Here is a 16,492-nt window from a genome sequence, read left to right as displayed (position 1 = left end):
TTAAAAAAAATGATAGGTTGGGACTTTGGAGGTTGGACACTAGAGGGATCTAGAAGGAACTAGAGATTACAGTTAAAGGAGAAGAACATTTAATTTTGACTTACTAATAATAACCGACTGATATTTAATAATTAAAAGAGATATACAAATAACAAAACAAGAGAATGGATCATTTTCCTGTATTGGATTTACAAAAGAGGCTTCTTAAAGCTTTGAATAATTTTGTGAGAAGGGACAAAGAAAAAAAGAAAATAAATCAAGTTTTAGGACATTATTTGAAGGGACTAAAAATCAAGATTGCTAAAAGTAAAAAAAAGGAATATAAAGTTGGTTTATTTGATCAAGGTTAAAAAAGATAAGTTGATATCTCTGGTAACCCTTAATGGACTTTTGCAGACACCAGGACTGAAATGACAATGCTTTATGGATTTGCTTATAGATAAGAGATGGGATACAGGAAGAAGAAATCGTTTGTTGTATTTTAAGAGAAGGTGATAAGTTGCTAAAATTGTTTACACTTGTGATGAAGGTGGAAGTCACCTCATTGTATATTTATTTTCGTTTTCTTTACTATATTCTTATTTTTTCTTTCTTTTCTTTTTTCTTTGTCTTTTCTGCACCTTCTATTTTTTCTTTTTATTCTATTTCTGTTGATGTTTTATCATTGTAGTTGTAAATTATAATAAAATTACGATTAAAAATTATCTTTTAGATTTGATCTGTTATCTATTTATTTGTTAGAGTTCTATCCTACCTTCTCTTCAGGACCTCAACGTGGGGTACCTTGTACTCCTTCCTCCTCTTTTTCTCCCAATAAAAGCCCTGTGAGGTAGGTTGGGATGAGGGATAGATTGGCCCCAAACCCCACAGGAAGCTTCTGTGATGGAGGGGGGACGAGAACGTGGGCTCCCTCTTCCTGGTCCAGGAGTTCCACCACTCACTATCCTGACCCTGGGCATCTGCGGTGGGAGAGTCAAAGAAGTCAAGATGGTACCATCTTAACTTTTTTGCCTCCTTCCATGCACCACCCCTTCCAGAAGCTTATATCATTTAATGTCCCCACCGCTTCAAATCATCTCCCCTTTTCTAGGGTTCACAGCTAGTGTCCACAAGTTGAGTCTGGTTGAGATCCATGATCTGCTCAGCGTCTGACCCACGTTCCAAGCACACCAGCTCAAACCAACTCTCTGAGCCTGAGACAAAGACATGCGACCTCCAGTCCCGGTGACCCACTGGTTGGGCACCGCCCCATTCACACCCCTCACCTCCCCTGCCCTTTGTGTCCTCCTGGAATAACAAGCTCCAAAGAGCCATTAAACCAGATTATATTGTGTAACAAATGGGGCAGGTTAAATAACACAGCGGCACTTCCTGGTACCGTAGCAACCATGGGTTGAGGGAGGGCTGGTGCACTGCTGACAAACAAGGTAAACATGAACAGCTGATCATTAAAAAAAGAAAAGACATTTGCTCTTTAATGATGCACTGAGCACTTGGACTCACTCCATGTTTTGTATGGTTCCTCTCAAGACAGAGGCCACCTACCCCAATATGACATCAGAAGCTGTCCTGTACTATATAGCCCCTTCCTGCAGACACCCCTTAGGGCTGTTTCTCAACCTTGGCAATGTTAAGATCGTGGACTTCAACTCCCAGAATTCCCCAGACAGCCTTCAATTCTGGGAGTTGAAGTCCACTCATCTTAAAGTGGCCAAGTTTGGACAACACTGCTGTAAGTGGTGTAAATCTAATGAATAACAAAATATTAGGAAATATGAGTAGCAGCAGTGAATTTTACTGAGCCCAAGATGCCAGCTCCATGTCATTTAACCAGGTCAGTTAAAGACCCAGTGGCTTCGAGTATACCCATTTTGCTTAATCTGGGCTAGTTTTTCTGTTGTGCGAACCCAGCCTGCTTCGTTCATTTTCAGTGCAACCTTTCAGGCAAACCCCAACCATAGGTTAACTCAGGACCCAGCTTCAGACTGGTGTGCAAATCCAGCCATCAGCGTCACGGTTTTGGAAAGGTTAAGATGGTTTTAAAAAAAAATTAGTTTTTTTGTGGAGTGTGCAATCCTCCTCCTTAAACGCCAGGCCAAAAAAAAAGGCCTTTGTTGTATTTCAAAAGCCTGCAACACCTGCTTGGCCATAGGCCAAAGAACCATGTAAAAGAAATATATTCCATGAGAAAAGGATCCTCTCCACTCGCTCTCTTCAAACAAAGGCTGTCCAGCCCTCTTCCCACAACCACAAAGAGACCATTGAACCAGTTCAAGTGGGGACAACCTGGGTTATGTGGACAGGAAGGCTCCCCATTCTGGATTTGACTGCAAAAGTAGAAAACCACGATTGAGTTAATCCCATCAACCGTTCCCCAGTCTTAAATTCCTCCTCTTCTCTTTGAAAGAGAGTTAGAAGAAAACATACAATGCTCTAGTTGGGTTTGTGCAACATTTTAGGCTACGTTAACCTGGTATATTGTGAGAATCAGCCTATTTCTGGAATCCAGCATTGTCTGGGTGTTTTTTCTAAACTGGGCCATTAAATTAAGCCATCATACGGCATATTTTGCTTCTGTGGCAGCCCTCCGGAACAGCATCCTCCCAGAGATCCCCGTCATCCATGATGATGTCCCCAAAGGCGCTGAAATCCTGGCTATTCTCCCAGACTCTGGGTGAGCTCTTCTAAGATTTTTGCATTGTTCCTTATGATTTTTTTTCCTGAACGCATATAATCTATTTTGTTATTTGACTGTTCTGGCTTTTCATCTTGTAAAACGACCAGAGTGGATTGAAGCTGGGCATTCTTTAAATCTGTGTAATAAATAATAATCAAAATTTGGTTTAGGCATGGCATGCTATAACCTGGGTTTCTGGTTTAGCCTACTGTGTGAACTCCTGTTATATGCGTGAGGCACTGTTCCCTTTCTGCCCTATGATTAAAAGGTCCATAAGGCCGGAATTAAAAAGCGAATGCAGCGTTTGTGGGCTGCAAACATTCAGACGACCACTGGATGGCACCAAAGGCCAGCCGTTTTCTTTATTCTATCACTGCCATCTAGTGGTACTTTCAATTTCTGCAGCCCACATGTGAAAGCTCCTTTTAAGGGCTGTTAGGGCTCATCCTGACATGCCCACCACAGCACGGAGCTGCCTCACTGACCATTTTTAAATCCTCACAATCCACGTGGACAACCTGAATTTTTCTTTAGCCGTCCCAAGTATTTATTTGTTTGTTAAGGTTTTTTTTTTTTACTATTACAATGGACATTTCTTTAAAAAAAATACATCTGAGCAGTTTGTGTTGCTGTATATAAACTGAATAGTAATATAACAATAGAACTACCTAATTTGTATGTAAAATATTATACAGTTTTTGAAAAAAAACCTAAGCTGTATGATACTATTTCTGCAGTGACAGCGATGGGGACGTTGGAGGATGTGAAGCTCATTCAAGGTTTATGTTAAAAGCCTTGAATATTTTTGGTAACGCGGCTGCTGAACGTGTTAAGTTGTTCAGAGAAGACTCTTGAGAGTCCCCTGGACTGCTAGGAGGTCAAACCAGTCAATCTTAAAGGAAATCAACCCTGATTGCTCATTGGAAGGATCGATACTGAAGCTCAAGCTCAGATACTTTGGTCACCTAATGCGAAGAGAGATTTCTTTGGAGAAGACCCTGATGCTGGGAAAGATGGAAGGCAAAAGGAGAAGAGGACGGCAGAGGATGAGATGGTTAGATAGCATCACTGAAGCAATGAGCACGAAACTGAGCAAACTCAGGGAGGCAGTGAAGGACAGGAAGGCCTGGCGCGATGTGGTTCATGGGGTCACGAAGAGTCGGACACAACTTAACGACTGAACAACAACAACAACAATTGTGGTTTAAATTTATTGGCCGCCCAACTCCAGTGGACTCTGGAATTTTATTTGTAATGTGTTGTTTTCATTGATGTTTTTTAATCGTGGCTGAGATGGGTGGCTATACAAATTGAATGAAGAGTGAGTGAATGAATGAACGAACGAATGAATGAATGAATGTTGCAACACCCATGCAAAAGAGACAGAGTTTGCAGGCATTATTGCTTTCATCATTCAACCCACCACTACCACAACTTAATAATTTAAGCCCTATTATTATTTAATAACAACCCCACCTTTTAGGCTGAATCGTTCCCATTACAATCACAATTGCAAACAAGGAAAATCGGCGACGCCAGAAGCGCGTGAGATAGCATCAAACTGGGAAGCAACTGAAGAAGCCCCTTACCCAAAATGAGAGGAAAAGCAATTTACGTAAAATCCGCCTGTGCTAATTATATGTGAAGATACCAATTCAGAAATGACTCTAACATTAAGAGGAATAATGCTATTTGTTTCACCAAAGTTTGGGAAAGTTCAGCAAGGTCCTAGCATAGCTTGGTCATTTTAGACTCAAATTTTCAAAATTATGCAGGAAGGTTGCATGTTTTGGTTGTTTCAGAATATTTGCATTAAATGCTATGTTACGGAGGGTCCCTTTCAATTCTACAATTCTTTGATCTTTGCATGATTTTGGAATAAACCATTTTGTTACAGAAAAGAATAATAGGGGTTAAAATCCAAAATAATGCAAGGAGCCACTCTGTATGCATCCAGGTAGAATTGTGCATTATCTTAAGCCAGTGTTGTCCAAACTTGGCCACTTTAAGATGAGTGGACTTCAACTCCCAGAATTCCCCAGCCAGCCAGCCTGGGAGTTGAAGTCCACTCATCTTAAAGTGGCCAAGTTTGGACAACACTGGCTTAAGCAAATGCAACTTCATCAGAGGCGCTCTGAGATTTTTCTTTTTAACTAAAAAGGCCCACCCAAAATGTTTCCCTAACTTGTTTTTTTCATTCACATCCTCTCTTCTCCACCACTGTCCCAAATCATTGTTTGTTTGTTTTATCCTAGTTTCTCAAACGTCTTGATGGGAAAGGATTCAAGGGCCCAAGGGGACTCCTCTCGAATCAGCCTCTTGACTATCGCAAGCAAGAGAAATTAAGCACTGACTGTATCCAAAGGCAGAATCTTTCCTATTTCTTTCTTGGTGTTATATTCCTGGTCTGAAATCCAGACCCCTGATTTTTTGAATTTTTTCCTACAGTGTCACTAGGGGGCAGCACCTGACTGCTGTGTCTGGACCAGTGTTGTCCAAACTTGGCCACTTTAAGATGAGTGGACTTCAACTCCCAGAATTCCCCAGCCAGCCAGCCTGGGAGTTGAAGTCCACCCATCTGAAAGTTACCAAGGTTGAGAAACACTAGTCTGGACGGAAAAGCTAAACAAGGTCAGAGCTGGTGTCACCAAGAGGCTGAGTTTGTTTAAGGCAGGGTTTCTCAACCTTGGCAACTTTAAGACGGGTGGACTTCAACTCCCAGAATTCCCCAGCCAGCCATGATTTTAACCTGCAGGAAGTGCCAGATGTTATCTTTGACCAGAGGGTGGCGTCCCCCAACCAAATGTTACCCCCACCTCGCCCTCCTTGTCATTCGGACAAAGGAATTTCTAGACAAATTTTAGAAGCTCTGTTGAGGATTGCTGGTTTAGCTATTTCGGTTGATTCGATTTTATTTGGGGAGAATCCCTTTCTAGGGGAGGGAGGGAGGCTGGTGACAATGGGCCGACTCCTCCCAGGGGCCCAAAGCAAACAAGCCACGATGTGGCAGACACTTAGCCTGGGTGCTGAATGAACCCATTTCCTGCATCGGCACCCTGCCTTGAAGTAAAATTCATGATTTTCTTGAGCTGGGCCATCAATCCATCAGTCTGCCCCTCTGATTTTAAGAATGACCTTTAATCGATAGAGCAAATAATGTTAGAAGTTTACAACTTCATAAAACAAATGCAGGTTTGTGGTTTAGTTCACTGGCAATAAACAATAAAACAAAAAATGGCTGTTCAATGAGCTTGCTTGATTTTCGCATCCTTCCTGAAGTCTGCTATTTTTTAGGGCAAAAACTACCCCTTCAGCCCCTGCAAAGATTACAGAACTCTTCCTGGGGGGCTTTTCAAGTACGAATGCACCTGTCACCACGAAGAAAAGGGTTCTGCCTCCCAAGAAGATGTTGGGGATTTTCCCCTTCTGCTGAAAAAACCATCCACAAATTGGATGGGGAACTGTGAAATTGCCGGGCGGTTGGGGCAAATGTCTATCGGCCGACGAGTCGCACGCTTTGGGCATCCAAAGGGGACCGTTCAGGCGAGATTGAAAAGCCCTAAAAATGCACGGTGGGTAAGGGGTGCAACAGAGGTATCTGCAGTGTGGGTGTGTACGTGTGTGTGTGTGTGTATGTGTGGATCAACAAAGTCAGAAGGGTAGTTGTGCGATGAAAACCCCACTCCTTTTTTATATTCATGGTGCAATCATGGGGTAGTAACCCTCATTGGCACCCTTTCCCAGGGACCCCCCCGGTGCAAACTGAATAGCTACCCATTCATCACTGAGTTTGTCCCACACGCCAATGGTAAGATTATGCACAATGCTCCCGGCTCGTGAGTTTTCCTCTTTTGCACAATGCGCCTGGCCTCTGGGCTCTCCTAAAGACGTCTGCGCTCCTTCCCGGTTCGGGGGACGCTTACCGTGATGGGGAAATAATCCTTCATGTATCGCCAGACGATGCTATTCCGGACGCAGCGGAATCTCCTCCCGCCTTTGTTTGGGGTGTCCCAGTCCAAGGCCCACCACACGGCGTAGACAGCGCTGATCAGCCAGAAGCGGGTGAAGAGGAGGAAGACGAAGATGGCGATGCAGCACTGAGCTGGGGACAGGAAAGGAAGGACGGTCAGGGGTCCCCCAAGCCAAATTCCTTTCTTAACCCATTTTGCACCCTAAGCAGGAGGCTAGGAGCAAGCAGGGAAAGGTGGCTCTCGGAGGCATTGGACAGTTTTGATGTCCTGTGTTGGCCTCTCCCAAGCCCAGTCCGTCTGCCGGCCCTTGGAGGTAGGCCAGGTCAGGAAACCGATACCACAAGAAATATCAGAATTCTACTTTATTGATCTAGGCCAGTGTTTCTCAACCTTGGCAAGGCTGGCTGGGGAATTCTGGGAGTTGAAGTCCGCCTATCTTAAACTTGCCAAGGTTGAGAAACACTGAATTAACCTATAAAAGGCAGAAGGTGCTGGGTGCAATTGCGGGAGAGAATTGGAATGGATGTATTGATTTCTATGGGGCAGGATTTCCATAATTAAGGGGCCGTGAGGAAAACATGGGAATCCTAAATCTGTTTTCCTAACAGGCCAGCAAGCAGGACTGATAAGGCCCATTTTTACATCTGGGAAGATCTAAGGACTAATTACCTTAGTCAGGATGGTATAATGACCCCCTTAACTGGTGCTTGACACCCGGTGACACCATCCTAGCAGCAATACAGAAGTGGTTTCACCCTGCCTTCATGCAGGATTTAGTCGTGCTCTCCCATCTAGCCTACGGTTTGGGGATCACCGAGTGGTCTCCTTTCCAAGCCCAATTTGGCTTTGCTTCTGAGGTCAGCCAGCTAAAGCAGAGTTGTGTGCCAATACCAAAAGCGGAATATCACTCATCCTTTGTTCTTTTGGTTAACACACCCCAGAGCTGGCTGAACTACAATGCAGAAATGTTGCTACTTCTGACTGTGGCTTTGATTCTTGGCTTAACGCTGCCATGGATTTTTTGCTGACCGCAAACCCCGACCTTTTCACTTGAGTTCTCCCATGGAAAGGGGAAATGACTCAACATTTAGGGTTACTGGGAGGGTAAAAACAAAGTCAGGTTGCAAAAGGCCTTGCAATATTAAAAGTCAAAGACCGATCGCAGGTCATAGCATGATCGAGTCCATGCTAGCTTATATGAACATTTATTTCTGCATGTACTGAAATGTGTGCAATGCAGCTCACCCCCATTTTGGGGCAGGAGATAAACTGGTGTTCAGGGTTTTCTCCACCATCGCCGTGGGATGTTGGCGAAGCATTCCTGCAACCGTGTTCCCTTCAGAGATCTATGAAACTGCAGGAGTGCTTTGCTTCCTAACTTTTCAAATTAAAAATCACGTCTAAATAGCAGGTGGCCAAGAAGCTTGGGGTGCACCCGGAGAAGGTGTGGGGGGAATGAGGTTCTTAACCCATCACTTCTCCAAGGGTTTGATGGTCTTCCGTCCTGCACTTCCCCGGACAGAGCTGGGGCGCACTTTGGGGGTCCTCCTGGACTCGCCGCTCCTGCTTGAGGAGGAGGTGGCAGCCGTGGCTGGAGGGCACTTGCACAGACCCGTCTTGTGCACCAGTTACACCCCTTCCTGGATCAGGAGGCCCTGCTCACCATCACTCACACCTTGGTCACTTCCCATTGGATGACTGCAACGCACTCTACATGGGGCTGCCCTTGAAGACCACCCAGAAGTTGCAACGGGTCCAGAATGCAGTGGTGTGAGCAGTGTTGAGCACCCCCTCGGTTCACCCACATTACACCCTTGTTGCACAAACTGCGGTGGTTCCCAGTTTCCTTCCAGGTGCAGCTCCAGGTGCTGGTTATTAACTTTAAAGCCCTGCGTGGCACGGGACCGGAGCCACCTCTCCCTGAGGACATCTGTCCGTCCCACCAGAGCAGACAGGTCCCCCCCCCTTAAACATTGCCATCTTGTGGGTCCTCAGAAGCGTGCCTTTTCCATTGCAGCCCTTGCCCCGTGGAACACCCTCCCGCTTGAGATCTGACCGGCCCCCACCCCTTTAGCCTCCAGAGGGCACTGAAGGTCTGGCTTTTCTCCCACGGGTCAGGGTAGGGTGAGTTAGAGCGGATGAAAAGGTGGTGGTGGCACCAGGTTTTCCCATTTGCGGTCTGGGGCTGTTGTTTTTAGGGTTGTATACCTCGTTTTTATTGCGGGAATGTGAGCCGCCCAGAGTCCATTTTAAGATGGGCGGTTAAACATGTGTTTTAAATAAGTAAATAAGTGGCCTGACGAGCTTACACGCTCGTGTCCTGGGTCAGTAGCTTCCCTCCTTTTACAGAGCACCTGAACACTGAACAGTTGTTCCCCCTTCCCTAAACCACGGGGTTGGTATAATCTGAATGCACCTATGGGTAGCCGTTAGAACCCATGACATCACTGTGGAAGTGACATCGTGGCATGGGTGATGTCATTAGGGCTTCTGCCAGAGGCCTCCACACAGGTCCACCTCCCGCGAAGCTTGCATGATATTCCTAATTTGCCAAACATCTCAATCGAAATCAAGAATTTGGTCCAATGTGGTGGGCTGGATTTGCACAAGAGAAGAGGCTAAAATACGCTTTGCTTGCATTCATTGGGCCAATCGCCTAAAACAGATTACACAAAGAATTAGCAGAATGCGTTCTCACAACGTGCTAAACTTGGTGGGTGTTAACCCTGGTTAATTTTTTTGTGAGTTCACACAGGTTGGATGAACTCAGGACTTTCAGTTAGTTGATGGTTCAATGTATAAGCCAACCCAGAAAACAGGTTAATTCCATAACCAAACTAAGGTTGTTGAGTAAACCCAACCAGTGTTTGTCTGTGTTGTGTGAATCTTAGCAGTTGGATCAACTCAGTAAACTATGGTTAATAGAACCATGGATTAGAATGTTGGGTGAACAGAGCCTAAATGCTACAATTGTCATGTTAAGTTAAACCAGCTCAAATTCCTTGTCTTGGTTCCCCTGTTTAACCATTGCTGGTTACGCTGCAATCAGCTGGATTAACAGATCATGCTCACCCAGAAACCCTGGTTTAAAAGCCAGAACAGTTGGGTTCACACCACAACTACGCCCTGAGCACACTAACCACATTGTGACTGATTGAGTTGAATAAACCAGTCCTTTCTATCATGCAAAGGGATGGGGTTAGGCACCAAATAGAGACCCTGAGTTAGCTCATGGCGTCAATGACCTCGACTTCACTTCCGTGGTTCCAATATTCTGTGTTTGCATGGCGCACAAGATGGGGTTTGCACCACAGGGTTGCTCGAGTGAGTAGCTAATCCGGTTGAGCGTGCCATGCAGTGCAACCAAATGAAAGCCTTATTATGGTGGATTGCACAGTCAGCCAGATGTTTAGACTGGGTTTGGCATCTTTATCCACCTATCGAGTCCTTCCCAAGGACCCGGGACAGGCCGATGTGCTTGTTTGAGGGTGTTAAAGGTCTCATCGCAGGACGGAAGCTGTTCCAAGTCAAGCTGCCTTTTGCAACGGACTGATGGTGATTTTGTCAATGTCGATGGTGTCCAAGTGGCGCTCCAGATGTTTTGGGGATTGCACCCAAGGCGCCTATTACTCTTGGGACTCTCTTTGCTTTCTTTTGCCACAGTCGTTCTACTTCTATTTGCAGGTCTTTCTATTTCCTGGTGATGATGATTTACATTTATATACCACCCGACTCCCCCTTGGGCCCCCTTGGGTTTGCATCGGGGCTCAGCTGTCACAAGCGAAGAATACTGAGCATCACTGCTTGAGGAAAACATTAATCCTGCCCCCCACGAGAGAAAAAGAGGCATGCTGGCTAATGTCAAGAATTAAAGGGGAAAAGCCTTTGCTGTTTCCTAGGCAACAGCCTACGGTCTGGGAAATCAGGTTTTCGGAAGCTTGAGACAGGCATGGTAAATATTACGGGACATTTTCCAGAACAGCAGCTGTGTTCAGCAATGCCAAGCCTTCATTTACTTTAGCTACCATTAGAGCAGCGTTTCTCAGCCTCAGCAAGTTTAAGACGTGTGGACTTCAACTCCCAGAATTCCCCAGCCAGCAAGGCTGGCTGGGGAATTCTGGGAGTTGAAGTCCGCACATCTTAAAGTGGCCAGGGTTGAGAAACAGTGTGTTAGATCTTTAACCAACCTACTGGAACTTGTATGAACACAGCCCTCAGGTGCAAGAGAACCATGATTTTAATTTTATTCATTGTTTCCTGGGTTCACACAACACCGAAGAACCATAAACTAAACCCTCAGCCCGGATTCACTCAGTCTAAGCCACAACAAAACCCTAGCCAAGGTTAACAATAACCAAGCGTAGCAAATTGTGTGCGAAGAGAACTGCTGGATCTTCACCTGACTTAGTTAAGCATGTTGGGGGACTCGACCCCCGAGCCCCGAACTAACCCAGCCCTGATTTACAAAGTGATCTGACCCAATCTTTCCTCCAAACTGCTCCAGTTTTTAAAAAGAGGAGCATGACCTGTAGCAAGACTCGGTTTCAGCTTGGTGCAGTGGTTGAAAGCACCAGGCTAGAAACCCGGAGGTTGTGAGTTCTAATCCTGCCTTGGGCACAGAAGCCAGCTGGGGGACCTTGGGCCAGTTCCTCCCTCTGTCTCTCAGCCCAGCCTACCTCGTAGGGTTGTTGTTGTGGGGGAAACAGGAGTCAGGAGCATAAGGTATGTATGCTGACTAGAGTTGAGCAAAATAAAGGCAGGATAAAAATATAGTATATAAATACAAGTCTGCACTTTAGGCCACCTTCACTGGTTTCTCTCAAATCCAACTAAGCTGAAATTAAGGGTGTTGCACCTAGCGCTCACTTCAGTGACAACGTCTGGCCTTGGTTAATCTCAGGGAGAAAAAAAAACTATGTAGAGTTGGATAAGAGACCAGCAGGAAATCCCCCACCGATAGGCTAGCCCGGCTGGGGAATTCTGGGAGTTGAAGTCCACCCATCTTAAAGTGGCCGAGGTTGAGAAACCCTGGGCTAGTCTAAGAAGTTGAAAAAAACACGCTGGAAGAAAATAACGGAAACCCACTTCCACGTTGCCAGAAAAACTACAGGGCCTTGCAGGAGTCAAACTCGCCTTAAAGATTTTACTTTTGATCTAAGCAGAAGCGTTCTGAGATGAGCCTTATTTCTCATCGGTATCTTCAAAGACTTAACGCATCGTTAAATTGCTCCCCCAAAGCGGCACGTCCAGAGAAGCTCCTTTAACCCCAAAGCGAGCAGCAGTTTGGAATCATTGTCAGGGATTTATCAATAATTGCTCTTTTTTCCTTACGCTGTAAAACACACCCTTCTCTGTCCTTTGCACTGAGAGACGCAATTTCTTGCTTAGGCCAGAGGCCTCTAGCATTAGCAAAAAAATAAAAATAAAAATCCACACCGCTCTCTCTTCGGCCCCTCTTCAAACGTCTCTGGCTTGGGCATTTCCACCTGTTTGTCTTCAGGACTGATTCAGAAGTAGCAATCGGTCTCTCCTGCTGCTACAGTGTCCTTGCTCCTTATGAAAGCAACTTGGTTTTTTTTTTTTTGGCAGGCTTCTGCACAAGCCTGTGAAAAGATGCAGCTGCCTTAATGAGCCGGATCAAGCCGGGCATCTTTCACGAAACGGAGGTGCTGTGCTCACCAGAAGTGCTAAATCAATTTTGCAGAGTATGGGCCAGTGTTTCTCAACCTTGGGAACTTTAAGATGTGTGGACTTCAACTCCCAGAATTCCCTAGCCAGCCCTGCTGGCTAGGGAATTCTGGGAGTTGAAGTCCACACATCTTAAAGTTCCCAAGGTTGAGAAACACTGGTGCTGGCCTTCCTTTTCAGATTGATCCTTTCAAGATGATTATTCCTGAACTGAAATTCTAATGTTGTCTTCTATTCTGAAGCTTCTTGGCTCCTTTTTAAACATGTATCTGCAGCCTGGTCAAACCAGTTCTGCCTCTTTGTGCCAAGTTTCTCCCCAAATATTCTTCTGTACAGACAAGTCCAACCATGCAGGGTCCGCTCTCTGCAGAGATATATATTCCTGTAGATGCGCATGGTTTTCCATGCAAGCGAGCATGGAAATATGGGATGTGAGAGGTTTGGGACAAGGAGATCCCCCTCGATCTCCTCTTCCAAGCTGACCCTGCTCGTTTCTTCTGCGGCAGAACATCTCGCTGGGCCATTTCGGACGATAGCAGCAGGGTTACCAATGATCTGTTGGCCTTCCCTGCTGCGTTCGGGGAAGAGAGTTTTCCACATTTCTCTAAGGACGGGATTTCCCCTCCCCTATGACAATCACACGGCTGCTGGGGGGGAAAAACCCTCAAGAAATTCTCTCTTGGGATTTAAGGAATGTGCAAGAAGACACAGTGATTCCAGACCTCTGGAGGAAGGTTGTACGGTATAATCCTTACATTACGGTGCGGTTGTCCGTTTTTCCCACGGAAGCTGTCTGGGTGATTTTGGGCCAGTCGCCCCAGCCTACCTCACAGGGTTGTTGGGGATGGGGATGAAATGAATTTCATCTGGGTTGAGGTCTTGGAGCAAAAGCAGGATGCACATCTAACCCAGTGTTTCTCAACCTCGGCGACTTTAAGCTGTGTGGACTTCAACTCCCAGAATTCCCCAGCCAGCATGATCTAACCAATACAATAAAAGCAAAGCAAAGACATTCACACACATGCACACGCACACACACACACACACAGCTTGGCAATGCACCATATTCCAGCTGTGGGAATTTCACCAACCTTCTCTTAGCCCCTGAAAAAACCTCGGCATCCAGATTCTCTTTTGGTAAATCCAATGAGTGCTGGGGGTGAGTGAAAATGCAGATTTTTTTCCTGCCTGCCATGATGCAATTTCATCCAGGACATGTCCCACAAGCCAGAAAGGCAGGTCCCTGCCCCACCGAGCTTACAAAACCGATCACTGTCAATCTCAGAGATGCTCCAAAGCGTATCACTCAATCTTGATGGGAGGTGAAGCTGCTAGAGGAGATTTTCCAGCCCCCCTCCAAAAGACAGCCCCCTCCCTCCCCCCCCCCAACCTTCAAGCTCTTAAAAACGGGCCCATAATTGGAGGAACAAAGTCAGTCTTTTTACCGAGGCACAAGAAGCTGAAGACCCATTGAAGAACTGAAGCCGTTTGAAGCCTCCTCTGCAAAGGGATGCGGCGAGGTGCAAATTCAACCTTCATCGCAGCGGCCGAGTCCCACCGTCTTCAGGCTGAAGGAGCTGATCCAGCACTGCAAGATCATCGGGGACAGGAGGAAGGGGCAAAGTCTGTGGTCTCTGGCCGTTAAGGAGGAGCACGGTGCTGGGAGCAATTACGGTGAGTAATTCATGTGGAAACCTGGAGGAAACTCAGCCCCTTTTGGCACGCTGGACCTGATTAAGTGTGTAGGGGTGGGTGATGAACTCCTGCTTCGTCGCTCATGGAGGAACCGTCTCCTCCACCCCACCAAAGAGCAGCAGAAACTTGCAAGGAGGTCAAGAGGCACCGGCTTCCTGCTGGGGCACTGTCTCCTCTTCCCAGCCCCCTTTTGAAGCACTCCGCCCTCCTGTGCCCCAGGGTCCTAGCATTGGGAGGGACCTCGGAGGTCTTCTAGTCCACCCCCGTCCAAGGATGCATGGCCCAAAGCACACCTAAGGGACCCCTTCCTGGGTGAGAGTCTTCCATCGGGCCCAACTCTACGGTTTCTCCAACGTTTCTTTCCACCGCCCCGTATCTTCGGAGTCCTTGAGCATTTTTGAAGGCTGGTTTTGGAGTTCCCTATATGGGGGGGCGGGGGGGCAGAAATGTTGGAGCTGTTGTTTCATTCCTTTCTAATCTCCCCCCCGCCTTGCATTCTGCCATCAGCTGCAGAGAGAATTGCACAATGAAAGACCGGACATTTACACAACACACACGCACCCCTAAGAAAAAAACCACATGAAGACTTTGCTACGTGTCTTTCCTTCTTCCAAAGACATTTCAAAAGAACCTTCTCTTCCCACCTGCTGACCGAGAACAAATAGAAAAAAAGAAAAAGGATAATGTAGCATAACCTGGGCAGGGGTCTCGCCCAGGGCGCTGTCCATCGTACACCTTGGAAGAAGACGTTGGAAGCAGAATAGATTATGGAAAAAAGAGAGATGTGTTGCAACCACAGAGCAGTGTTTCTCAACCTTAGCGACCTTAAGATTCGTGGACTTCAACTCAGTATGTGTATATTTCAATATATATATCAAAGAAAAAGACATTGGGAGAACTAACCACCAGCAAGCAAGTCTTTAGTCTGGTGGAGCTGCAATGGGGATGGGGAATTTTCTGCTTAGGTATCTGTCTTAGAAAGAAAAAACTTGGTCAGGGGAAAATATGGCGACATCTGTGCCAAAGGGAAACGTATAGTGTCATTTTGCTTAGTGGGAAAAAATGCCTTTTCAAAAATGGAGAAATTATACTTCTCTTGTAGCCAATCCTTCCCAATGTAGCTTTCTGGGGGGTCAGACAGATCAGCTTCCACCCCCTTTTGTCCATGTGGGCCCCCAAGTCCTGTTCTGTAACTTGGATTTTTCAGTTAAAGTTTTATAAATCCGTGCATAAAATGCATTAAGTCTTGATGACAAGGCTTCAATAGTTCAATTACAGGGAGGACCAGCTGCGCCCCCCTGAAAATCCTGGGAGGGCCTTTGTAACATCGACTCAGGTTGAGTTGACTTCTGGGGACTTCAAGGCCACATCCATGTCACGTTCTTGGTGAGAGAATAAAAGACGTTTGCCACGGCCTTGTTCTGAGACCTTTTGACAACGTCATGCTTTAGTGATCTCCCAGTGGTCTCCCATCCAAGCACCTTTCCAAGTGGACCCTGTTAACTTTTTCAACCTCAGCCAATTCTGCTCATCCTGCTTGGAAACGAGCACCATTTGGGTTAGGAAAACGGGTTTCCAAGTACGTTTGCTTGTAGCTTTTGCGCCTGTACCCACTTAGAATTAATCAAAGCTGTCAGTCCATTCATCAATAAGTAAAATAAAATTAAGAAAGGAAAAAAACACCACCTCCTTAGGAACAGGAGAGATGCTTTCACCCTCTTTTAAACCCACGTCCCTTCCAGCTGATGGGCTGCTGGTGCTTTTAATAATAGACCCAGCTTCCCTGAAGCTCCTATCTTCTATACTAGACCAGGAGAAAGCACCAACAGGACTTTTGTTAGCCTCTGCACATAAGAAGCCTCTGTGTCCGAGGACAGCGGGAGGGTTCATAAGACTTGCGCAGCGTGCCTTTCTCCTGCAAAAGTGGCTTTGTCGCACGACACGCCCCGCTGTATAAAATAACAGAGGCAAATTATTAAGGGAGAAGATAAGACAGCAGGGAGATGTATGGTGGTGGTGGGGGGTTTGCAGCTCCATATATTAACCCCAATAAGACGGCTGAGTTAATTCTTGCAATGCAGCTTTTAATAGCATCTCCAGCCAATATGGATGTTTGTCCCCATCTCAGGTTAATTTCTGAAAATCAAGTCAGGGTTAAACTGTATGTCAGTGTTTTTCAAACCGGGCAACTTTAAGATGTGCAGACTTCAAAGACGTCCGCATGTCTTAAAGTTGCCCGGTTTGAAAAACACTGATTACATCTTTTACAGAGTAAAAACTACTTTTACAGAGTAAAAACTAATGTTAAGGGAATGCCTCTGAATCCTTGGCCTTAGCTCTGTGGATTTCAAAGATGGTCCTTTTGGCTCCTGTTTCTCTCTTCTGCATGCTCAGTGGAAAAATGTGGGGTTTTCAGGAATGGCAAATAAACAAACATCCAACCAGGCCAGGAGGAGGGGTT

The 16,492-nt window shown here is 46.0% G+C and overlaps 1 protein-coding gene across 2 annotated transcripts in view; it reads right to left on the bottom strand.

Moving 5' to 3' along the window:
- MOGAT2 (monoacylglycerol O-acyltransferase 2) overlaps window positions 1–16,492 on the bottom strand; it is a 35,597-nt gene that overhangs the window by 14,373 nt on the left and 4,732 nt on the right. Inside the window, exons 1-2 of one of the 2 annotated variants that reach the window (XM_088140454.1) lie at window positions 13,782–13,972; window positions 6,601–6,779 (exon numbers count right to left, since the gene is read on the bottom strand). In XM_088140454.1, the coding sequence (XP_087996580.1) occupies window positions 6,601–6,779; window positions 13,782–13,875 (273 nt within the window). In that variant the 5' untranslated portion in view covers window positions 13,876–13,972. Of the gene's footprint in view, window positions 1–6,600; window positions 6,780–13,781; window positions 13,973–16,492 lie in introns of those variants that run through there. The other variant, XM_088140455.1, reaches the window with a different exon arrangement.

Source organism: Python bivittatus, unplaced genomic scaffold (assembly GCF_059951505.1).
Source record: "Python bivittatus isolate LINGU-HERP-01145 unplaced genomic scaffold, Pbiv_v1 ctg000340_np1212, whole genome shotgun sequence".
NCBI classification, from domain to species: Eukaryota; Metazoa; Chordata; class Lepidosauria; order Squamata; family Pythonidae; genus Python; species Python bivittatus.
This window is presented reverse-complemented; position numbering and strand designations above follow the sequence as displayed.